Consider the following 25842-nt stretch of genomic DNA (forward strand, 5'->3'; position numbering starts at 1 on the left):
TCCCAAAAGAAATTCCAGGCAGATACTATTGAAAGTGAATTGAATCCTCTATACCAGCTTTGCACTATATTATTAGGTCATTTCAGATCTTAGCAGGAAGCACATAGCATGTTCAAAAAGGTCAATGGAAAAGAATTTCCAAAAGTAAGAGCAGGGTTGTTATGGAGCCACTGCACATGAATTAGTATAGCTCCAAACCTCAGGCCATCTCTTCTTTTATACCAGTGTTTTTCAACCTTTTTTAATCTGATGGCACACTTAAACCTATAGTTAAACTTCCGCAGCACACTTAAATTATGTTGATCAAAAAAAGAGTAAAAAATATATATATATATGTATATATTCTTACTGTGCTTTGAAATTCTTTCAAAAATAATTTAAGTAATGATCTTTAAATTTTTTCACTGGTATGAAAAAGATTTTTTCACTGGTATGACTAAGATCCTATCGTGGCATACCAGTTGAAAATCACTGTTCTAGACAAAGCGTGTACCAAATGTACTGACCAAAATTCTGCTCACTGAGAGGACATATCAGCACCCTCTTTCGGGGCCATCCCCAAACCTTAGGGGCTGTAAGCAGCTGTCTACTTCCAACTAAAGACTGTATGCCTTTGAGACACATCTAAAATCAAAACCATGCATTTTTCTTCCTCTGTTAACTGTAGAGAATGTCTCCATCAAAGTGTAGGTATGATCAGAGGAAGAAGCAGAAAACAATACAAGTCAGAATCTGAGCCACCTGTCCATGTGTTTTACGCACGCCTTCTGAAACTGCTAAGGTCTTGTTTCATATATACAGTGCTCATTTAATAATGAATGCTGCTGTACACATCCAACAATATAATTTGCTAGAAAACACCCTTAGGTCACAATGTCACTAGGTGAATTATAGTCTGAATTTTAGAACAGTGGTCTGTGACAAATCAGAAGCTGCTTTTCAAATAAAAAATAATTGTTAAAAGAAGAGGTATGGCCTTACTCCAATCCCTGAGGGTCTTTGCTGTAATTCTCCTATTGGTGCCCCTACAGCACCTTTACCAACCACAGACAATCTGAAATTCATTGGATTTATGGGTCATTGGGCCCAAGCAGCAGGGCAACACTCTCTGGAGATAAGACCTGCTACAGAGCCCTTCCTTGCTTTGACCTCAATAAAAAGTATCAGCATTGTGCAATATCCAGCAATTATTTTCCAGTAGTATATCTAAATATGGTATACATCGCTTGTAAATTCCAAACTGCTCTTTAATATTGGGCCTTTTTGGGAGATTCTGTCTCAAAAAAATAAATAAAATAAAAATGAAAATAAAATATATATATATATTGGGCCTTTTTTCTTTATGATGAAGGGATAACATGTCCCATATGACTTTTTACAACTCATCCTGACCCTGATAGCCTAGAAATTTTATCACACTTTGAGAAATACTGACTAGGAGGAAGAGTTATAGATCCACTTATGAAAAAGACCAAGAACTTCCCATCTTCCCTCCCAATCTAGGAGCTTCAGGTCTGGGAAACTGCCTTAAGTTGAAGCACTGGGTAAAAGACTATAAACCCCTGATCAGGTAGGGTGGCTCACGCCTGTAATTTCAACACTTTGGGAGTCTGAGACCTGAGGATCTTTTGAGGACAAGAGTTTGAACCAACATTGGTAACATAATGAAACGCTGTTTCTGTGAAAATTAGCTGACCGTGGTGGCCCATACCTGACTGTGCCACTGTACTCCAGCATGAGCGACAGAGTGAGACCCTGCCTTAAAAAAAAAAAAAAAATGAAAAGACTGTAAATCTAACATAACTTGAATCAAGTTTTTGCCCGCCGGGTCTAGAATTTTTCCACTTAGAACATCAGTCCATCTATTTCATTACTAGGGACAATATGATCAGTTAACTACTGCCACATATCCCTATGGCAAAGCACAGTGATTACCACTCATCTCTGTAGCTTATATATTATTGTAATTGTGGGGAGGGTCGTTTTTCTTTGCAGTGGGTCTCAACCTGTGGGTCGTGACCCACAGGAACTATATTAAAGGGTTGTGGCATTAGGAAGGTTGAGAACCACTGCTTTAGAGACAGGGTCTCACTGTCACCCAGGCTGGTGCGTGGTGTCATGGTTACAGCTCACTGCAGTCTTGCATTCCTGGGCTCAAGGGATCCTCCTGCCTCAGCCTCCTGAGTAGCTGGTACTACAGGCACACACTACAATGCATGGCTAACTTTTGTACAGTGATTTAATTCACCTTATCACTCATGGTTAGGGCACAACATCTGTCCTCTGCCACTCAAGGATTCCACCATTTCAAGGGTGATAGTGGAATTCCACTGCCAGTCCCAAAAGAGCATCTCTCAACCATGTCTCTTGCCTGCTAAAGAAGCCATTTAGTGCTTTTCAAAGAAGCTAGTGTTCCCCTCATCAATTTTTTTTACTGCCTTGGAAAAGAAAGTATCTTTTTGGGCTTGCAGAGGTGTATGCAGTAGGTACACTCTGACACTCCCATCTCTCTAACCTTTGCACTCCTTCCTCTCCTTTCCTACTCAAAGGATTGTCTGATGACCAGCAACACCAGCTTCATTTAAAAGTTTGTGAAACATGACACATGTTGGGTTTCACCTTAGACCTACTGAATAGAATAAGACTCCTCTATGTGAATCACACACACATAAGAAAGTTCAAGGAACAATGTTCCACAATACGCCAGTGAGGTCCTAGCATATCAACCTCATCATCACAGGCCACTGTTGAATCCAGGCTTGCAGTAACCAAACAGAATATAAACACCACTCCCAGGTGCTCACCTAATACAGTGATACACAAATCGTACATATCAATGAATTTGTCATCACTGGTTTCAGAGGTTTTCCCTGCACAAGTTGACAAGCTCTTACAACTCCTTTGGCAAATATGCTCTTGTTCTTGGAGTACATCTTCTACTTTCCTATCTAGGAAATGTTAGAATCAAACTCTCACGAGACAATGAGGGGTGGTCATGAAGGATCCTGAAGAGAAAGGAATGCTCTTGGCCAGGGAATTTTATATATATATATATATATATACACACACATATATATATACACATATCATACATATACATATATATGTGTACATATATATATATTTGAGACATAGTGTTGTTCTGTCATCCCGGCTGGAGTACAGCTGCCTCATCATAGCTCACTGCAACCCCAAACTCCTGACCTCAAGCAATCCTCCCTCCTCAGCCACTGAGAGTGCTAGGATTACAGGCATAAGCCACTGCACCTGACCAAAAATATTTTTTCATGGAAGGGAAGGTTGGATTCTTCATAGATTACAGGGTAAGGAAGAATATTCTTCTGCCAGCCAGAAGGTTCAGGGAGATTTAAAGATTCAAATTTTTTAGCTTTGTTCATCCCTGCCCAATGTTCCCATGCCCAGTCTCACAGTCCTATCCCTTCTTCACTCTAGCATAAGGGATATGGCAGAGGTGTGCACTTACCTGCTCTTACAAGGCTATAATTCACACAATCAGGTCTTGGGTTTGATCCTCTGCCACATCTGCCATGCAGTCATATAAAATAAAGATTCCTCAAGACACTCTTTGCCACCTGACACAACTCTCAGTTAATGCTTTCTGTCACAGAAAGATGTCTGCAGCTTTTCAGGACTTACATGTGAGTCGGGGGTGGGGGTGCAGTGGTGTCGTCACAGCTCACTGCAACCTCAAACTCCTAGGTTTAAGTAATGTTCCTGCCTCAGCCTCCAGAGTAGCTGAGACTACTGACACACAGCACCATGCCCAGAAAATTTTTTCTACTTTTTATAGAGATGGGGTCTCACTCTTGCTCAGGCTAGTCTCAAGCAATCCTCCCACCTCACCTCCAAATCCCAAAGCACTAGCATGACAGGTGTGAGCCACCTCACCCAGCCAAACTTCCATAGAGTTAGAAGTTTATGGTCTAATTTAAATCTTAAAAAACATTTAAATATTTTTTAAATGTAATTTTGCCAGTACAATAAAAACAGGCAGTCCATCCAACCATACATGTAATCACCATTTGCAGTCATCGTTTGTGGCTATAGTAATTAAGTGTTTTAGGTACATTCTCTCCTACTGTCTTCTCGCCTTCCATCATTCCATCTGATACCTCACTGGTGAAAATCTAAGTGATTGTTTTGATTCTGCATGCTCCAGATTATTTGTGACTTCTTTTCCCATGCAAAGGAATTGTCTATACACTCATCAAATATATGAACAATCTAATCCTAGGGTCTTGTTTTGGGAATGTATTTTCTGGGATCTTCCCAGGTATTGTATCAATGAGGATTCTGATGTTGCTACCCAAACAGGCTCATCTGCCTGCTGCCTAAGAGAAAGCCAATACCCAGAGACAGCAGGGTTTATAGCAGAAAAAGAGTTTATTCCACATAGCTCTAAGTGAGAAAACAGGAGGAACTTCTCAAATCTGCCTCCTTGAAAATTTGGGTTTTTAAGGAAGGTTTGACAGGCATGGGATTGAGTAATTAGGGTTGCTAACTGGCTACATCTGGGTCAAAATTACAGGGGTGTGGAAATCGTCTTCTTATTTTGGCTTCGCTCCTGGGGTTGCAATTCCAGTTGAGTCAATTTCTCGGTATGGGCCACTATTCCGGGTGTGTTAGCCAATCCATAACAAGGTGGGACCCAGAAGATATCTTAGAAACTACCTTTAGGGTTCCAAAAGGTGATGTTATCTATGGAGAAAAGTTAAGAATATTTATAACTACCAGCTATGCAGAGGAAGTTAAGACTCATATAACCACAGCTGAAAGTAAACAGGGAATAGTGACTATTACCAAGCAAACAAGGGATGGTGGCTGATTATTATCATTATGTTTAGCTAAGCCTGTTCCTTCACAGAGTTTTGGGGCCCTTACTTTAGTTATCGCCTTGCACTCCCTCATCAATTTGTAAGGGTAGTTTCACTGGCAGGAAACAGATGGCACACTTCGAGGTTATAAGAAAAACCAAACATTTTGCCTACTTAATACTTCTCTGACCTCTGGCTACCAAGTCGTATGTAAGGATTTCTCCCCTCCAAGCAATATCACTGGCAGGTGATTTTCTGGCTGACACTCATCCAATGATGGCTGTCCTCTAATTTCAATTCAATTCTGACACTATATACCTGGAGACAGCATCAGATCTCACAGGTTGAGGGCTCAATACCACAAGACTGCCCCCCAACTTCAGGGGCAGTCACAAGCACAGATTGTGGCCTGTGCTTATGACCAAGTGGCTATAAACAGGGGTTCCCATGACTACCCTGCAGGTTTGATTAACTTGATAAAGTGGCTCACTGATCTTAGAGAAACACTTCACTTACACTTACCCATTTATTATAAAGGATATTGCAAAGGATAGAGATGAAAGGCAGATGGAAGAGATGCATAGGGTGAGGCACGGAGGAAGAGGTGTGAGCTTCCATGCCCTCTCTGGGCATCCTCCAGGAACCTCTCTTAGGGTGAAAAGCTCAGTAAGTGCTCCACACAGGATGAGGAATGATTTCTATAGACTTAGATTAGGATATAAAAGTATAAACTTTATCCTCTTTGTAGAGAAGGACAGAGAATGAAAGGGAATGGGGACAGAGAGAGAAAATCAAACAAGGAGATATGATGTCTGCCATCCCGAAGAAAGAAAGAAGAAAGTCCACCCTGAAGTCAAGTGGCTGCTGAATTTAAGAGGGACAAAGAGAAATAAAGTCATTGTAGCCAAATTCACAGGGTGCTGTGTATGCTGTATCCATTTTTCCACTGGCAGGATGAGAAACAGCTGTCTTTGCTGTTGGAGACAGACTGTTTATAGGGTTTTTTTCCACAGGTGTTTCTGATCCTGTTATTGATTCTCTCTACACTGATATACGATTTTGGCCAAGGCCTGAGGCCAAATGGCTCAGTTCACCCCCTATTGTTCATTCAGGGACAACTCAGGAACCATTGAGAACATAGAACAGATTCTAAAAGACAGTGAGCTGGTAAATGTAAAAAGAATTTACATTTCCTTTCCGTCTGCTCTTTTTAGTGGTTTGTGAAAACAGAAATCTACAGTGTGCCTGCTAGAAAGAGGAGAGAGAGAACACAGGTGAGCTCATGATTGATTTTAACTCTTACTAAAAAACTGAATTAGTTAATAATTTGTGTATCACTTCACTACAAAGACTGACCATCCTTACAAACTCCATGTGTTTAGCTGTCCAGAACCCCAACCCCAATCCAATCTTTCTGGATTTTCATGGAAGCTTCATTACATAGGCATGATTAATCACATCATTGGCCATTGGTTTATCAACTTGACCTTCAGCCCCCTTCCTCTCCAAGAAGTGGGAGGTGGGGAGGACTGAAAGTTCCAACCTTCTTATCACAGAATTGATTCCCCTGGCAATTAGCTCTCATCCTGAGGCTGGCTAGAGGTCTTCAACCACCAGTCATCTCCTTAGCACATAAAAGACACTCTTAACACTCCCAAGATTCTAAGGATTTGAGGAGCGACATGTCAAGAAAGGAAAATAAAGACCAAATATATACAGGGTCTCCAAAAAGTTCATTGCACACTATTTTAAATTGCACACAAACTTTATGGATACCCTGTATATTACAATATCATGTACATTCAAATAATTTAACCAGAATATTTTAATAAAGGAACAACTGAAGACATTTTAATAAAGGAATAACTGGATTAAGAAACCAAAGTGAAATGATGAGGCACTTGGACTCTACCAATGTTGGGAAACCATTAACCATACCAAGGGCTGAAGGGGCAAAAGAAGAAAACTATATTTCCAAAGCTGGGTGGCGCGTGTGGCTCCGTGAGTAGGGCGCAGGCCCCATATGCCGAGGGTGGCAGGTTCAAACCCAGCCCCGGCCAAACTGCAACAAAAAAATAGCCGGATGCTGTGGCGGGCACCTGTAGTCCCAGCTACTCGGGAGGCTGAGGCAAGAGAATCGCTTAAGCCCAGGAGCTGGAGGTTGCTGTGAGCTGTGTGAGGCCACGGCACTCTACCAAGGGGCATAAAGTGAGACTCTGTCTCTACAAAAAAAAAAAAAAAAGAAGAAGAAAACTATATTTCCAAAGCTTTAGACTCAGCAGGCGTCCTCAAACTTTTTAAACAGGGGGCCAGTTCACTATCCCTCAGACCGTTGGAGGGCCAGACTATAGTTTAAAAAAAAAAAAAAAAACTATGAACAAATTCCTACGCACACTGCACATATCTTATTTTGAAGTAAAAAAACAAAACAGGAACAAATACAATCACACTGCCTCATGTGGCCCACAGGCTGCAGTTTGAGGACCCCTCCTTTAGAGACAATCCCATGGAGGGGGGCAGCCCAAAAGGATCTGTAACTGCATAACAGCTGGTCTCAAACTTCAGCATGCATCAGAGTCAGCTGGAGAGTGTGTTGAAATACAGTTTGCTGGCTGAGTATAGTGGTTCACATGTGTAATCCTAGCACTTTGGGAGGCAGAGGCGGAAAGATCACTTGGGCCCAGAAGTTAAAACTAGCCTGGACAACACAGCAAGACCCTATCTCTACCAAAACAAAACTTTTTAAATTAGTTGGGCGTGATGACTTGTGCCTATAACCCTAGCTATTTGGGAGGATGAAGGGGGACGACTGCTTAAACCCTGCAGTTTGATGCTACCGTGAGCTAAGACAGTGCCACTGCACTCCAGCCCAAGCAACAGAGTGAAACCCTGTCTCTGGAAAAAATAATCATAATAATAATACAGTTTGCTGGCCCCACCTTAGAGTCTCAGATTTAGTAGGTCTGGAGTAGGATCTAAGAAATTACATTTCTAACAAGTTCCCGAGTGATGCTGCTGCTGCTCTCCAAAGACTATTTGAGAACTAACACAGAGAAAATTATTCACTGGTAGAACTTCAGAAAGATGAAGGATTTATGGAATTAATACCCCAGTCTCTCTCCCCTTCTACCCCCCATCTCCTGATGCTGCTTCCCATGGGCCAAACCCAAACAGAAGCCAGAGGGCCTGGGATCCAAGGAATACAATCTCTAGGTCAGCCTCCCAGGGAACAGAGCCGGGAAGAGAAGAATGGAAAGTGGATGGGGTTGGAGCAAACGGAAGATAACCAGAAATACCATAGGCAGAAGGATGGGCAGGTAGATCAATGGAAAGATGTATGTAGATGAATTAATGGACAGATATCTGAATAAAAGTATAGAAGTAGAATCGTGGCAACTAATGAATACTTATTGTATGCTAGCCTCTAAGACAATGGCTTTACTCAGAGTACCTCATTTAATCCTAAGAATCTTTTTACCATTCCCATTTTATAAATGAGAACATTAAGTCACAGAGACTGGATAAATTTCACCTGGTCACACAGCTATGGAATCTGAATCCCAACCTAAGCATACCATCTGCAAAGTCCCCTCCTCTGTATTGTGTACCACGTGCTCTGCTCTTTGTGACCAGTGAACTATCGGCAGAGGGGCAGTGTGAGATGGAGGTAAACAGTGCAAACTTTAGAGCAAGACATGTGGGTCCAACTCGTGCTCTGATTCTTATGAGCTCTGTGATACTGTTCTGTGAGCCTCATTTTTCTTATGGGTAAGACAGAGATAATAACATAAACATAATAAAAACTACTTCATAGTATTGTTGGGAAATGTTAAGCAAGGTAATAGTGGTGATGTTCTTTTTTTTGAGACAAAGCTGTCGCCCTGTATAGAGTACCATGGCATCACAGCTCACAGCAACCTCCAACTATTGGGCTTAAATGATTCTCTTGCCTCAGCCTCCCAAGTAGCTGGGACTACAGGTGCCCGCCACAACGCCCAGCTATTTTGTTGTTGTAGTTGTCATTGTTGTTTGGCAGGCCCGGGCTGGATTCAAACCCATCAGCTCTGGTGTATGTGGCAGGTGCCCTGGCCACTGAGCTACAGGTGCCGAACTGTCCTTTTATTTATTTATTTATTTATTTTGAGACACAGTCTCACTTTTTTTTTTTTTTTTTTTTGTAGAGACAGAGTCTCACTGTACCGCCCTCGGGTAGAGTGCCGTGGCGTCACACGGCTCACAGCAACCTCTAAGTCTTGGGCTTACGCAATTCTCTTGCCTCAGCCTCCCAAGCATCTGGGACTACAGGCGTCCGCCACAACGCCCGGCTATTTTTTTGTTAGTTTGGCCGGGGCTGAGTTTGAACCCACCACCCTTGGCATATGGGGCCGGTACCCTACTCACTGAGCCACAGGCGCCGCCAGTCTCACTTTTTTACTCTCAGCAGAGTGCTATGGTGTTTGTAGCTCACAGCAACCTCAAACTCTTGGGGCTGAAGTGATCCCCTCCGTTTCTTTTGTTGTTGTTTTATTATTATTTTTAGTAGAGATGGGGTCTCACTCTTGCTCAGGCTGGTCTCAAACTCCTGAGCTCAAGCAATCCTCCCGTTTCAGCTTCCCAGAGTGCCAGGATTACAGGCGTGAGCCACCTCACCCAGCCTGTGATTTCATTCATATGGAGCCTCGTACATTGGAAACAATCAAAAATATTATTACTATTAAAATTATTAATGGGCGTCATGTCTCCCTTTAAAAAAAAAAATTATTCATGGGCTTGGCGCCTGTGCTCAGTGGTTAGGGCACCAGCTATATACACTGGGGCTGGCGGGTTCAAACCTGGCCCTTGCCTGCTGAATAATGACAACTACAACCAAAAAATAGCCAGGCATTGTGGCAAGTGCCTGTAGTCCCAGCTACTTGGGAGGCTGAGGCCAGGGAATCACTTAAGCCCAAAAGTTTGAGGTTGCTGTGAGCTGTGAGGCCACAGCACTCTACCAAGGGCAACATAGTGAGACTCTATCTCAAAAAAAAAAAAAGTATTAATGGATGGAAAGAAAAAGCAGCCAGAAACTTAGAAGGGAAACACTCCCTCTGTCCCCATCCAAAAGAGGATCTGGAGCTTGGGTGGAGGTGGTTGCATGGGTGTCCCATATATTAATATCTCTCTCTCTCTCTTTCTCTCTCTCATTTTTAGTACATCTGAGGGTCTCACTCTTGCTGGGGCTGGTCTGGAACTTCTGAATTCAGCGATCCACTCACTGAGGACTCCCAGAGTGCTGGGATTACAGGCGTGAGCCACTGTGCCCAGCCATTAATATCTCTTTTGAGTCTTCTCTTCTCATCTTTCGTGTAAGGCAGGAAATCACTTGGCCCCTCTCTCAAAATCCAAATTTTGGATTTGCCTGAATATGAGCTTGCCAGCTCCTCTTCTTAGAAATCCCCTCTTGTTTTCCAGGATTGAGAGTAGGGGGAAAATGAAGGGACTGTTCCAGGCCAAGCTCCCTCCTGCTCTTCCTCTAACTCAGGTGTTAGACATAGAAAAAAGTTGGGGAAGAGGCAGACCTGGTGAGCCAGAGTCCTGACATGTGGAATGGGGGTCCTGGGACTCCTCCAAAGGAATCTTGACATTCAACTCTGCTTGTCCTTAGGGAGGGACTGGTTCCCAGATGGTGGATTGGCAAGCACCATGATGACTTGGGAGGCCACCCCAGGCTCTCATGATTGTCCTTAAGGCCCTAGGGAGCCTTCCTTATTATTGGCCTCCACAAAAGAAAAAAAGCAGCAGTAAGAGTGAAGAATAAGACAAGAGAAGGGGGTAAAACTTCTCATTCTACCCCCAACCCTGACCATCACTTCTGAACCCCAGTCCCATGGCTAAGGATACAAATGTCATGCCACCAAAGAGATGACAGTGCAAACCCTCTCTCTGGAGTGACAATACACAGTCCCTTTTCTTTCCTTTTCTTAGCCAGATTGCAGGCTTATTAGGTTTGTTCTCAGAGCTGAAGCCAGGAAGCGGCTGTTGAAGGGGAAGAGGGAGGGCAGGGTCAGGTTCTGCCAGTGGGGGGCAGAGGGGATCCACAGAATGAAACATGAGGGGAATTTCTGAGCAGAGAATGAGCACTCATAAATAGGAGGGGGCCAGAGGCTCACAAAGTATCACTAGCCCACACTTCTGCCTGCAAGGACCCCTGTGCTCTTCCCATCACTCTACTGCACGCCCAGCCAAGCCAAAGCCTTACATAGACTCCTGCACACACCCAGAGCCGCTCACACTCACACGCACTGTTGTTCTGCCTCTATTCCCATTCATGGCACCCCATGTGGCCCCAGTACTGGCCCTCAGCCTGCTGGCTCTCTGCACTTCCCCAGGTAAGGCTGAGAGGAGGGTTAGGGTGAAAGGTGGGCAGGGGCTGATGTCCAGATCTCAGGCTTCTTGGCACTGGACATGAGGGACATGGTGAGTTCACTCATGAATACTTGGGTCTGCATGTTTCAGTGTACCTGTGCCTCTGAATTCCTATGTGGATCTGTCTCTTGGTATATCCCAGGGCCTACTGCTACCCTTCTCTCTGCAGCCTCTACTTCCTGCTTCCTCAGTTTCCTAGTCAGGAGAGAACAGTATGTTCAGGGTTGACATAACATTCCTGGGCATGAATATTATGTCCACCCTGTATTTACTTAAGGTAGGGAGAAAGGCTGAAAGTCAACATTTTTAGCAATTCATAAGCCCCTTAACACTAGCTTCTCCTCCACCCCATCCCTCCCAGGGCTAGGACCAGAAATAACTCTTTATTTACTAGATTGTGGGGAAATTGAAAGGTCCTGGGAGAGAGGTAGGGGTGATCAGGGCAGCAGGAAGGCATTTGTGGGGCTCAGGGCAGTAGTTGTTTACCAAACAGTCTAGAAGTATTACAATGTATTTACAACCAGTAGGGCCACATTGGTCTAACTGCTGCACATGTGGGAAACACACACACACACATACACGCACATACTCATGTTCTTAGTCCCAGTTAAGCCATGGCCTTCCCTCCTCAAGGTCCCTATGCCCTCTTGCAGCCCCAGTTCTAGGTGGTGCTAATGATGCTGAAGACTGCTGCCTGTCTGTTACCCAGCGCCCCATCCCTGGGAACATTGTGAGGGCCTTTCGCTACCTCCTCATCAAGGATGGCTGCAGGGTGCCTGCTGTTGTGTGAGTTTCAGGAACAGTGTTTAGCCTCATCACTCCCATCAGTCCTGGGTGATACTCCCACCTCCTCATCCCCTAGCTGGGCTAAGCCCAGCTCCTTCAAGGAAACTCCTGAAACAGGTTCCCAGATAGTCCCTAGCCACACTGAGTTCCAGGGCTTCATTCTTTCTGGCCTCTGATCTCTGACTCCAGGTTCACCACACTGAGGGGCTACCAGCTCTGTGCACCCCCAGACCAGCCCTGGGTGGACCGTATCATCCGAAGATTGAAGAAGACCTCTGCCAAGGTAAGCCTCGCCCTTCCTGGCCCTCCCTTCTCCCTCTGATCCCCTAAGAGTACAGCCCATGACCCTGCATCTCCTTCCTCCCCCAGAGCAAGCACCACAGCAGTTAGCCATGACAACACCAAAGGGAGCCCTGTGTCTGGGTGAAGAGATGTGAATCACCCTGACCCGGGGAACCAAGGACCAGAAGGCAGGGCCAGGTCTCCAGCTTCTCAGCACCAGACCTGACCCAGCCAGGGCAGAGCCTGGAGCATCAGTGTGAGTGTGAGTGCGTGACTGTGAGCAAGAGGGTGAGTGTGTGAGGGCACAGCTTCTCCACACCCAGACGGCAATGCTTCCAATAAAGGCCCTGGCACCCACAAATCTGTCTGTGTCTGTTTGCTGCCTATCCAAGAGGACAGGAATAGGAAGGATGGAGATGAGAAGGCAGGATCTATTTTCCATCTAGTGGCCTTAACAAACTCCTCACCAGGCTCCACCCAATACCCTGATGCCCTCAGGATCAGCCCCACAGTTAGGGTGTCCCCACCATGTCTCCTCACAGCTCTATCACACTCCACAGTTCAACAGCCTCCCTTCCCTGAGGGAGCCAGTCTCTCATGCCTCCCAGTCTTTGCTTTTCAAGGCAGGTGTTCAAGCATCCAGGAGCTCAGGGCTCAGATATCACTGGGGGAAAGGAGTTGTCGGGAACCAGTTCTCATGACTAGGGCAGGAACAGAGGGCCCCCCTCCACTGCCTAGGGAGGAAAGTACCCATCTGCCCACACCATTCCCTCAGTCTGGCTCTTCTCTCTCCTCTGCCCCCACTGACTCCCATTTGTGCCTGGACAGCTCTTCCTCCAAGAAGCCTTCCTGACCCCAGCCAGGTGCACTAGCTTCCCTCTCCCTCCCCTCTCACATCATTCATCACACTGACTTACACTTGCTAGTCTGGCCACTTCCCGGACAGAGATCATGTCTATTTTGGTTTCTGCTCTTTTCTGGTGTCTGGCATGCAGCCTGGCACAAAGTAGTCACTCAACAAATATTAGTTTAAAGAATGAATAAATATGTGAGGCAAGGCTCAGCAGCCAGAGGTGAGGGCCCAACCGTCCATTCTGTCCATATAGAACCTAATCTATTGCCAGCTGGGTAATCCTGTGGCCATGCCTCTCAGGGGCACAGATAGACCTGGAAGCCAGAGGTCAGAAATGAGAGAGAAGTCCACGGGGTTTAAAGAAGTATCCAGGGAAGCTTGGAAGACTCAGCATGGAGGACCCCTCTGCTACCCCTGTCATCCACATGGACTCCAATGCTCAGAGGCAATCCTGAGAAAGTCTCCCCAGCTAAGATGGGAAAGGAGCCTCAGCCCTGGGGGATGAATGCTCTGTGACTCCTACAGTGTCCCACAGGGCTGCTCTGTGAGGATTGAGTGCCTCATTCTTGGGAAAACCCCAAGGGAAGCTGGCTGGCCTCCAGACAGTGGCCTCTAAGAGCCTGTCCATCTGGGAGTGACAAGTTTGCGCTTCTGGCATCAGATGGCAGCAAGGAGGCTAGACTGAGCATCTTTACCTGGAAAGAGAGTCCATTGTTATATCAGCTGTATCTCAGCTGGCAACAAAACTAGGCCTAGCAGGCCTTGGAAAGGGACAATGGTGAGGGGGTTGTGCCAACCCCTCAGCACTGGGCTGAGACCATGACATCCTTTCTTCTCTGCTCCCTGAAGCAGTTGTTCAAAACCTCAGGTATCCAGGGTCTCAAAGCCACAAGTGTGGGAGGGAGGGGGGTAGTTTTTAAGAACAGCTGCTATATTGGAAGTTTGGCTCTGCTGCCTAGATGAAATTACTACCCAACCATTCATGCATGCATGAATCCATTCATCCACCTGTTTCTTTGTTCATTAGACTTCCATCCACATCCCTCACGCACCCACTCACCCACCTCCCACCCATCTATCCATTAGTCCATCCATCAAGCCAACCAACCTTGGAGTTCCAGATCTCCCAGCTGTGGACCCTATGACCTGCATCCCAGCAGGCAGAGAACAGACACACATATGAGGCAAGAACATTGCCTCAGATCCTTCTCATTTCCCAGTAAAATCAAAAGGAAGTCAGCCTGCCACAGAAGCAGACACAAACACTCTCTCTGGATCCTCACAGGAACACACAGAGTAGGGGATATGAAGGTGTGAGCTCAAGGAAGATACTACCAGGACAGAGCCCCCAGACACTACCTCCATGACACTGCCACTAGGACAAGAGCAAGTCCTGAACTCAATGCCTGAGTCAGCATCTCATGGTCTAGTCTTCATCGCACTCACAGTACAACTCCAGCCAAGTTCCTTCCCACTCTGCACCCTGAGGCCTCAGCTTCCCCATCTGTCAACTAGGAAGGAGAGGCTTTATTTTTGAGACGACTTCCAAAAAAAGATGTGACTCCTAAATCTTTGGCTCTCACACTAAACCCCCAGTATTTGCACAGGCTCCCCAAAAAGCCATGCACAACCAGAAACACTCCCACTTCCCAGGGACCCTAGGGTCACACTCTGAGAAAGGGAAAGCTGAAGTTCAGGAAGAGAGAAAATAATCTAGGACAGTAATATTCAACCAGTGTGCCTCAGCGCACTGTGTGTTGTGAGAGGATCTTAGGTGTGTTATGAAAATTTTTTAAGATCATTAATTAAATTATTTTTGAAAGAAGTAAAGCACAGTAAGCATATTCTTTTTCATTCCTCTGTTTTTTTTTTTTTTGGATCAATATAATTTAAGTGTGCCGCAGAAGTTTAATTACAGGTTCAAGTGTGCTGTGAGATAAAAACGGTTGAAAAACACTGCTCTAGGAGCTAGTAAAGTTGGATTAAACAGCCCTCTGCTTGACCCTGGAAGCCTGGGAAATGAAGAATGTGGACGAAGTCTGGAGGGGCCGACAACAGAGCTCCACAGGAAATAGGCATGCAACCCTCCCAACCCTTCTCCATCAATACTTTCCATCCTAGCTTTCTTCCTCGCTCTTTTTCCCACCTCTCCACCAGCCACAGCGACCCCTCATGGGCAAGGGTCTTAGCCCTTTACCTTCCTGCCAGGTGAGTAAGCCCAGCTATGTGAGCCTTGTCATGTTCCATTCAAACATTCTCAGCACTGTAACTCCATCTAATCAACGTCTGTTTCCTGTCACTATGATTCACTGACAACTGTCACTATGATCATTTATCCCAAGTTCTGGTGGGCCAAAAGCCTACCTGCCTATCTCTGAAAACAATGAAGTTGCCAGCTTTCTGAGTAACATTGACTTCTAGCTTCCTGACCAGGATTTGGAAGCTCTGTTGCCTGCATCTAGATAGACACTTTCCTCTCTATGGCACATGGTGTCTTCTCCAGGTTCAAGGCCTACAGCTAAGTGATACCGCCTACCCTGAAGACCTGTGGTCTCAGAAGCCAGTATCTCCATAAAAGTACCTCAACTGACATCCCTACTTAGGGAGCTCCTAGCCTTTTTGGACAAAAAGCTCCCTGTCCAAGCCAGGCGCAGTGGCTCACACCTGTAATCCTAGCACTCTGGAAAATCAAGGCCTGTCGATTGCTTGAGCTCAGGAGTTCAAGACCAGCCTTAGTCAGAGTGAGACCCCCATCTCTAAAAATAGCTCAGCATTGTGGCAGGCACCTGTAGTCCCAGCTACTAGGGAGGCTGAAGCAAGAGAATCACTTGAGTCCAAGAGTTAGAGGTTGCTGTGAGGTATGGCATTCTACCAAGGGTGACAAAGTGAGACTCTGTCTCAAAAAAAAAGAAAGAAAGAAAGAAAATCTCCCTGTCCTGTCCTGTCTGTTGAGACAGCCCAGGAAAATAGATTGGGTCTCAGCTCAGCACCTGTGGCTCAAGCGGCTAAGGCGCCAGCCACATACACCTGAGCTGGCGGGTTCGAATCCAGCCCGGGTCTGCCAAAACAACAATGATGGCTGCAACCAAAAAAAAAAAATAGCCGGGCATTGTGGTGGGTGCCTGTAGTCCCAACTACTTGGGAAGTGGAGGCAGGAGACTGGCTTGAGCCCAGGAGTTGGAGGTTGCTGTGAGCTGTGATGCCATGGCACTCTGCCTAGGGCGACAGCTTGAGGCTCTGTCTCAAAAATAATAATAATAAAAAAAAGAATGGATTGGGTCTTGTCCATAGCTAATGTTGTCAAATTGTTCTGCACAGAGACTGGCAAAGAATAAGCCCCCAAACACATTTGATTAACAAAAACAATTGCACACAGCCCTTTCCCATTATGCCCCCTCCCCACTGTCACCTGGAGCACATCCAGTTCTCAAGACATTTGGGGCTATCCCTGTTATGTGGCTGAGAGTTTGGACAGAGCCAACTCCATACGGTTTTGATCATGTTATGATCATCTCATGTTTAACTTCTCGGGAAGTCCCCATTCCATGTCAGCCCCTTCTTCTAAGCTCTGGGAAACTCAGAAACAGTCAGAAAACCCTGGGAATAAAAGTCTCACAAAGGAGTAGGACTCCTAATTGGGGAGTTTCCTTCAAGAGCCCATCTGTAAAAATAAACAGGCATTTCTCTAACCAGAAAACAATTTGATGGCTCGTGAAACTGTCCAAATGGAAGGACATGGCTCTGTAATACTAGTTAATTCAGCATGAGTACTTATGAGGTGCTTGGCACTGCTTTAAGTACTATTACCATTCTTATGTTGCAGATGAGAAAACTGAGGTACAGAGATTAAGTAACTTGCCCAGGCTGGACAGCTAGTAAAATGGCAGAGCTAGGGGTTCCTACCTGGACCATCTGGCTCCTGAATATGTACTCTGAATTACTGCACATACCACCTGTCTGAGTTGACCTATCTTATAAGTAAAAATAAAGAACAGTACAGTAGGGCCAGGTCAGAAGAAGTGGCCCATAGGGAAACCACTACTTTTCTGTGCTAGCCATATGCCAGCCTTCAAGCTGAGTCCTTTATTTGCATTTAATCATTGCCCCCTCAAACAACCCTATAAGACATCATTAGTACCATTTTCTGTATAAGGAAATTAACACACAGGGAGGTAGAGTGACATCCCAAACCCCCTCAACTGGTGCGTGACAAAGCTGGGATTGCAGCCCAAGTCTGCCTAATGGTAGGCACTTGGACTGGGGGGGAGGGGCTGAGATGTCTAGGTGGGGGTTGGCTCACTAGGAATAGCTGGGGGAAAAAACAAGAGGGGACACTGGAGGGCCCAGGTGAAACCCCAGCACTTGAAGCCAGACATAGAGATTCCCCTGGAGGGCCTGTAGCCTCCTGAGCCTCCCCAGCAGAAGGAGAATGGGCTTCCTCAGAACCTCAGAGAGAAAGCCCGCTCAGGCTTCAGTTTTCCCCACAGTGGCATGATAGAGAAGAGAATCAGGCTACAAGAATACCTATCTGTCCCCCTTCCCAGGGGAGTAGAAGAGGCCAGGACCTGGTGATGCTAAAAGGAAAGGAGGGATGGAGGGGGGCAACACTGGGCATCCTGAGAATAAGGGTAGAGGCAGGACTGGGGGGCCTGTGGGCAGGGCTTCTGGGGGGCATTGGGCCCTTGGCAGGTGACTGAGGACCTCTGAAGGGCAAAGCATCTGAGGACAGCAGGGACTGGGTCAGACTCCTATAACACTCACTTTTGAGGGCCACTTCCATTTCCCGAGTGTCCAGAAGAAAGCAAGGCAGAGGCCCTCTGGGGATCAGGGTAGATGGGGGAGTCAGATCTCCCTGGCCTGCTGTTGTGCTTAGGACCATCAGGTCTCTATCGTGGCTCCCATGGGGTTGGGAAGACCTGAGCCACCCTGGGCTTCAACCTGGAGGTAGGAAAGCTTTACCCCCATTGATGGGGACACTACCATTCTGGGACAACCAGATTCCCTAGAACGTAGAATCTCAAAGTCTTGGCCCCTGGAAATCTAAGCTTAACACCATGAAAACTTCAATCACTGTACCAAACCCATTCCTGTCAGATCATGGTTTTATAGTTCCTCATTACTTCCTATCAGAGGCCCAACATTGTAAAGCCCTCAATTCAGGAACCCTACCAATACATATTGGATCCTTATTGCTGACACATTACTATCAGGCCACCATTTCTCTGGGGAAATCCTATCACTTTTAAGAACACCCAAACCTGTAAGATAGGACAACAGCACTGCACAACCCAGGGGTCACCAGTCTACTCTCTGTGTAAATGGCACCTCCTGGTAAGTCAGCACTGAGCATAGAGTGCTGCTCTGTATGTTAGTGTAGGGTCCCCAGTAGTCTCAAGGCTGCCAACAAATGGGATCCCAGCCCTAGTAAAACCTCTTGTGTCTAAAGTCATGTTTCATCACTGTCTGCAACACAGAGCATTTATTGACTCCAGGCACTGTTCCAGGCGTTGGCGGTACAACAGTGAAAAAGAGAAATACGGTCTTGGGGGGCACCTGTGGCTCAGTGGGTAGGGCGGATTCTATATACCGAGGGTGGCGGGTTCGAACGCGGCCTGGGCCAAAACTGCAACAAAAAATAGCTGGGCGTGGTGGCGGGCGCCTGTAGTCCCAGCTATTCGAGAGGCTGAGGAAAGAGAATAACCTAAACCGGGAGTTGGAGGTTGTGGGAGCTGTAACGCCACAGCACTCTACCAAGGGCGACAGAGTGAGACTCTGTCTCTAAAAAAAAAAAAAAAAAGATAAATACTGTCTTGGGCTTTGCGAAGCTTCCCCTGGTTCCAAAAAAAAAAAAAAAAGTAAATAAACAAATGCATTAATCAAGATTCGTCTTACTTGAGACTTGGCAGCGCCATCTGGAGGAAGAAGAGGGCCGAGGCTGGAGAAGACAGGGCGGCGGATGATGTTGGGGGAGCTGACCTCTACAGCACCTCTGCGCGTCTCTCACGTCTCTGCAGTCAACCGCGGGAGGCGGGATGGAGCGCGAGGGCAGCAGCGGCAGCGGAGGGAGGGAGCTCGCCCCGCTCCTGCAGCAAATCCTCAGCCCGAAGCTCGTGCCGCGGGTGGGCAACCAGACCCTGTGCCCCAATTCCACTTCTCTCTGCTCCTTCCCAGAGATGTGGTATAGTGCGTTCCTGCGGGCACTGGTGTCTTCTCTCTTCTTTCACCCTCAGACATCACAAATTATGGTAGGTTCGTGTCTGTAAGCATCCTGTTGATGGGCATCGTGGAACCAATTATTGCTGGAATCTTGACGAGTGCAGCAATCGCTGGAATTTACTGAGCAGCGGGGAAGGAAATGATAACATTTGAAGCCCTCACCTTAGGCACTGAACGTTTTGTGTAGTGGTGGTCTCCTTTTTACAGGTTTTAGCTACTCTGTAGCATACCCTTATGCTGAGATGAACCTATTTTTTATAGAATTCTCAAAAAGAATATATTATGTAGTATTTTCTTACTTCTTCAAGTGGAGTCAACTTGGGTGAACAGAAACATGAAGGATATCTCATCCCTTTCCTTAGTTTGAAGCTCCTGGAATCAAAGGTGTTTCTGAACTCAGCATTCTCAACCAAAACAAAGCAAGTTTCCTGGATTTATTTTTTGTAGATCTTAAATTTAAGCAGTTATACCCATGCACCTTTACTAGAGCCAGGTCAGCAATGACTAGGTTGACAACCGTTGCGCTGAAATTGACAGTATTCTGCGAGGTGAGGCATTGTTGCTTATTGCAGAGAAACTAAGGAAGACACTGGTTTATGTCAAATGAGAAGAGTATGTACTAAAATCTTAAATTGATCCAATGTTGCTTAAAATTTGGCAGGTTTTTTTTTCTACATCTTCATGACATTAAGTGCCAAGTAGGTTTTGGTTAAGTATAGCTTTGAAAACATATTTAGTAAAATAAAATACGAAAAAAATTGAAAAAATAAAAAGATTCTTACTTGAAAGCCACTGAGACTTCCCGGCTGATATAAACAGATAAAGAGTTTATTTAAAAGACCCTGGAAAGATGGAGAAAATGGCAAAAATAAGTGAGTCTAGGCAGGCAGAACCATTCCCCAAACAAGCAGTTCAGACCAGACAGCCCTCCAAGGCAGCATCGTGGGATACCAGACAACTGAGGACATCCCATGTTTAAGATAACCTGCTCTGGCCCTCCTCCTGTATCTCGGGATACAGGAAAAAGAGTTCACAGGGCCAAGGGAGCATGCCCACCCAGAGCTCATTCTTCTCCTTTCAGACTACATTTCAGATATGAAAACCAGAGAGTTTCCTGCCCACGCAGCTTCCAATGGCCACATGGGCCTCTTCCTCAAATCTGTCCCTACTAGGATGGAATGTGTCACTGATACACATACTACTAGGTCCAGAGGGTGACCAAGAAATAGCTATTTGCAGGGAATGCAGAAGGATCTTGTATGTATGGGGCTGGAGTGTTTACACCTTTCACAGTGCAGGATAGAACTGAGGGCAGGAAAAAGTGAAGAACAGGCAGTATGCTGGAGCTTGGTTCTTTCCTTCCCACCTCCTTCCATTATGAAACTCTGAGGAGTCCAAGAATTCTAAATTTAAAGACTTCAAGTTGTTTTGAAAGTACATTTTTCAAGAAAATAAAAAAAAAAAGAAAGTACATTTTTCATGGTAGGAAGATAGACATTATTTTTTATTTGACAATGTGTTATGGACCAATTTGTAAATTTTAAATACATTAGAACCTCTGTAAGTTGACCACCCAAGGGACTGTAACAAACTGATCAACATAAGGAACTAGGCCTACTGTACTGATATATACATGCAGTGTGTGTCCAGTCTATGAAAATTACGTCAACTTAAGGAGGTAGTCAATGTAGGGAGGTGGTCAAGTATGGAAGTTCTACTATATTTAGATATCAGGCCTCCATTTGTACTGTTGCCCCAAGTCCCATGAATGTTAAGTGGTCAGCTTCTCCCAGTCACTACTTCTGAAATCATAGCTTTTGCTACCCCTGTAAAGTGGACATTACTTCTACCATCAGTCCTGCCACCCCCAAAATGGATTCTCTAATAACCCTGCTCTTTGACATTACTACTAGTAGAAACTAGGTTCCTATTCACAGTCCTTGGAAGGTGTTTATGATTAGCAAAGCCTAGGTCATGTTTCCAAGTCCGAGCTGCAGGGGAGACTGGGAAAATTAGTATATGACCTTTGGGGAGTCTATGATGAAAAGCAAGGTTAACCAGTAATCAGGACTAATATAATAGGAAATTCCTCATAGAAAGGGGTTAAATTTGTGGGCAGTGAAAAAAATGATAAATATCTCTAGAGTTCACCCTGTAGCTATCCAATATCAACATTCATCCTTCTCCAACACTAGACGTCTTTAAAAATTAAGGGTATCATTTAACATATCACTTTTCCTTAATAAACAGCCAAAAAATTCACCCCTTCCCAAAGAGAGAAAACTGAGAGCCTTAGCAAATTATTGCATCTGTCTTAGTCAGCTCAGGCTGCCAAAACAAAAACACCACAGACTGGGTGGTTTAAACAACAGAAATTTATTTTACCACAGTTCTGGAGGCTAAAAGTCCAAGATCAAGGTGCCAACATGGTCACCTTCTGGTTGTGGGCCCTCTCCTGGCTTACAGAGAGCCAGCTGCCTTCTTACTGTGTGAGTGGGTAGAGGGGGAGAAAGAAATACATTTTCTTACACATTCTTGAGCCAGGCGTGGTGGCTCATGCCTGTAATCCTAGCACTCTGGGAGGCCAAGGCAGGTGGATTGCCTGAGCTCAGGAGTTCAAGACAAGCCTGAGCAAGAAGACCCCGTCTTTACTAAAAATAGATAAACTAGCCAGGTCTGGTGGCAGGTGCTTATAGTTCCAACTACTTGGGAGGCTGAGGCAAGAGGATTGCCTAAGCCCAAGAGTTTGAGGTTGCTATGAACTATGATGCCAGGGCACTCTACCAAGGGTGACAAAGGGGGCCCCACTCTTATGACCTCATTTAACCTTAATTACCTCCTAAAGATCCTATCTCCAGATACAGTCACATTGAGGATTAGGGTTTCAACATACAAACTTTGAAAGAACACACATCCCGGTGGGGAACCTGTGATCTTAAGGCCACATATGGCCTTGTAGGTCCTTAAGTGTGTCCTTTTGATTGAATCCAAATTTTACAGAACAAATCCTTTTATTAACAGGGGTGCAGCATAGAAAGATGAAGATTTTCTTGCCTCCTTTGGTGTTTAAAAAAGAACAATCTTGAAATGAGAAGGCCTCAGGTTTCCCACTCCTCCTCATGCACACCAAGCCTGCTGTGGATCCAGGTGGATCTCCAACACAGCTGTATTCCATGTTGTAGCCCAACATTCCAGGCTGCTTTGACCTTTTGTCATGCTCCTTCATGTGCTTCCAGGATCATTCCAGTCAGGAAAGACAACAAGTGAAGCCTTTTTGTCCAAAGTGACACTTGTCATTTTGGCTCACATTTCACTGGCCAAAGTGGATCACAGAGCCATGCCTAACTTCAAGGGGCAAACTCCTAGGAGAATTAAACCAGAACCTTGGTGAGTAGCAGCAATACCACCACAACAACCTATATTCAAGAATGGAATAAAGCAGGGAGGGGGGAGGGGTGAAAGAAAAGAGAAGCCAATTAAAGTACAAAAAAAATAGACACAATTCACAACAAGGAAGGAAATATAAATAAAAGCTATAGTCAATAGTTCTGCAATTGTTCCTGGGGCTTACTTACATGGCATTTATTACTTTTTTTCTTGTATTGGTTTTCTATTGCTGCGTAACAAATCACCACAAATTTAGCACCCTAAACAATTCAAATTTGTTATCTGTTTCTGTGGGCCAGAAGTGTAAGTATAGGTTGACTGGGTCTTCTGCTCAAGCTAATTAGATCTGATCAGAAATAACTCCCCCCCCCCTTTCGCACACGCATAGCCTTTGTCATCACTAGCCCTTTCCCCACCCTGCCAACATTGAGATTAATCACAAATCCCTATTATCTCTCCTCTGAGAGTGTGGTAGTTTACCTGTTCATTCTCTCTAGAATGTCCTCCCTTCTGGCCCACGTTCAAGATTCTGCAAAGCTCCTCCTCATGCAGCCTTGCCTGCCTCCCTCTTACCCTTCAGGGTTTCCCATCTCCAGCCACATAGGTCACCTTCTCCTTTGTGTTCAGTGACCCTTGTTTCCTGAGCATTTCCCAAGCCAGCTCAGCCCAGGTCCAGACACCCTGGGGCTAAGAGTGACCCAAACTGCAGGGAATAGAAAGGTATTCAGGAACTCCTGGTAGTGGTGTTACTTCAAGCTCCAGAGGGTAAGAAGCAGGGAAGTGGGGTGGCTATTGCTCAAGACTTTCCCTCATTCTGATGTTCTGTCACCTCTGGAAGTTCTGTGCAATGTTTCATCTACACACTGGGAATACAGGGTCAAGCTCTGCCCCTCTGACTGAGCCAAGACCCTGAAGACATTGATAAGGAGATTGGAAAAAGATGGGAAGTGAAGCAGACATCTTCCCAGGATCAGGGACTTTCAGAAGCTGAGTCATTTAGTTTCTTGCTCATTTCCAACCCCTTTCTGGAACAAGACATCATAGCTCACTCAGGCCAGGAGTGACATACTCCATTTTGCCCATACAATTGATGCCCTCTACAGGCCCCATGAAGTTGAGCACCCAGGCCAGGTACCCCATGTCCCCTTTTCCCTGGGATGTCCTTTGCAGTCCCTGTGAGGTTGAGGGCCAAGAAGGGATGGATTGAAAGAAAGAGCAGCCAGGGCGGCGCCTGTGGCTCAGTCGGTAGGGCGCCGGCCCCATATACCGAGGGTGGCGGGTTCAAACCTAGCCCAACCCGGCCCCGGCTGAACTGCAACCAAAAAAAAAAAAAAAAAATAGCCGGGCATTGTGGCAGGCGTCTGTAGTCCCAGCTACTCAGGAGGCTGAGGCAAGAGAGTCGCTTAAGCCCAGGAGTTGGAGGTTGCTGTGAGCTGTATGATGCCATGGCACTCTACCGCCATGGCACTCTACCATCATGGCACTCTACCAAGGGGCCATAAAGTGAAACTCTGTCTCTACCAAAAAAAAAAAAAAAAAGAAAGAGCAGCCAGAAAACAAAACTTCACCCACCTGCACATGTCCATACCCACACACATAAACACAGGCACATAGTTAATCACTTGTATATCACGGACACACTACAAACATTTAAGCATACACGTATAATCACAATACAGACACAAGGACACAAACTCACATACATGATCACATGTATATAGTTATGGACACATAGACACACAAGGACAAATCTCTTCTCCTAGACTTTATCAAATCTATCACTTATTATATCACCTTGGGGGGTAAGGTGATATAGTAAGTGATAGACTTGATAAAAGAAGGTAGCTAAACAGTTTCTGGGTCTAAAGGGACCTGTTGACTGGAGAGCCCTTTGTTTTGCTGGGCACTGGAATGGTTTAAGTTTGGAACGCTACAGATAAGACTTTGGATAGTGGCTCAGTGCCTGTAGCTCAGCGGCTTGGGTGCCAGCCACATACAACAGAACTGGTGGATTCAATCCCAGCCCAGGCCTGCCAAACAACAATGACAATTATAACCAAAAAATAGCTGGGCATTGGCAGGCACCTGTAGTCGCAGCTACTTGGAAGGCTGAGGGAAGAGAATCGCTTAAGCCCAAGAGTTTGAGGTTGTTGTGAGCTGTGATGCCACAGCACTCTACTGAGGGTGAAATAGTGAGACTCTGTCTGGAAGAAATAAAAAAGACTTAGGATAGAGTTATTAAAAAGAGAAATTTGAGCTGGGTACAGCGGCTTATGCCTGTAATCCTAGCACTCTGGGAGGCCAAGGCAGATGGATTGCTTGAGCTCAGGAGTTTGAGACCAGCCTGAGCAAGAGCCAGACCCACTCCCACCCCATCACTACTAAAAATAGAAAAACCAGGCAGGTGTTGTGGCACATGCCTGTAGTGTCAGCTACTCAGGAGGCTGAGGCAAGAGGATCACTTGAACCCAAGAGTTTGAGGTTGCTGTGAGCTGTGATATCATAGCACTCTACCAAGGGTGACAAAGTAAGAAGAAAGAGACTGGGGGTGGAGGGGGTGGGGAGAGACCCAGCTTCAGAATTGAAGTTGGCAAGTGAGATCAGGCTTATTGCCTTCAGTGTCTTGGCAACGAAATATAGTCAGAGAAATAAACAGATGGAATGGAATGAGTGGGTAAATGCATGAATAAGGCAGAAAAATATGGCCCACAGTTAAATCTGTCACATCAATTACTCTAGGGCTGGGTAACAGTGAGAAATAGAATAGCACCCCACACCTGAGAGGTCTCCTCTACTTGTCTCTTGGATCTTGCAGGATAGTTCTCTGGGTGGCCTTGGACTGACCCAGTTCTTCCCCCTTTCTCATTTGTAGTTCTGAAGAATAACTGCAGAATATGCTAGAAATGTAACATCTTGAGATAAAGGGGAGCTGGCCAGAACAGCCGAGGCTTTATTCTAGTCCTACCCCAGAAACAGAATGTCCTTCAGTGTTTTACCCCAGTAATTGTCCTGAGATTACTGAAAACCTAGGGTGGGCTGCTTTCTGGGGTCCCTTAGCTGCAGTGCAAGTGGGGCACA

At 45.7% G+C, this 25842-nt stretch overlaps 1 protein-coding gene and 1 pseudogene across 1 annotated transcript; both read left to right on the top strand.

The window, feature by feature from the left end:
• Positions 1 to 10987: 10987 nt before the first annotated feature.
• Positions 10988 to 12658, top strand: CCL19 (C-C motif chemokine ligand 19). Its single transcript, XM_053570104.1, has 4 exons — positions 10988 to 11203; positions 11894 to 12026; positions 12216 to 12309; positions 12396 to 12658. The coding sequence occupies exons 1-4, from the start codon at positions 11143 to 11145 to the stop codon at positions 12414 to 12416; spliced, it is 309 nt and encodes a 102-aa protein (XP_053426079.1). The 5' UTR covers positions 10988 to 11142; the 3' UTR covers positions 12417 to 12658.
• Positions 12659 to 19085: 6427 nt separating this feature from the next.
• LOC128570671 (transmembrane protein 170A-like) lies at positions 19086 to 19602 on the top strand (annotated as a pseudogene).
• Positions 19603 to 25842: the final 6240 nt, after the last annotated feature.

The sequence above is a fragment of the Nycticebus coucang genome, chromosome 2 (assembly GCF_027406575.1).
Source record: "Nycticebus coucang isolate mNycCou1 chromosome 2, mNycCou1.pri, whole genome shotgun sequence".
NCBI classification, from domain to species: domain Eukaryota; kingdom Metazoa; phylum Chordata; class Mammalia; order Primates; family Lorisidae; genus Nycticebus; species Nycticebus coucang.

Excerpts from the sequence above, each read along its gene's own strand:
- CCL19 (XM_053570104.1), top strand. The coding sequence starts at position 11,143 with ATGGCACCCCATGTGGCCCCAGTACTGGCCCTCAGCCTGCTGGCTCTC. Across the intron at positions 11,204-11,893 it reads GGCTCTCTGCACTTCCCCAG|CCCCAGTTCTAGGTGGTGCT; the intron begins GTAAGGCTGAGA and ends GCCCTCTTGCAG. Across the intron at positions 12,027-12,215 it reads TGCAGGGTGCCTGCTGTTGT|GTTCACCACACTGAGGGGCT; the intron begins GTGAGTTTCAGG and ends CTCTGACTCCAG.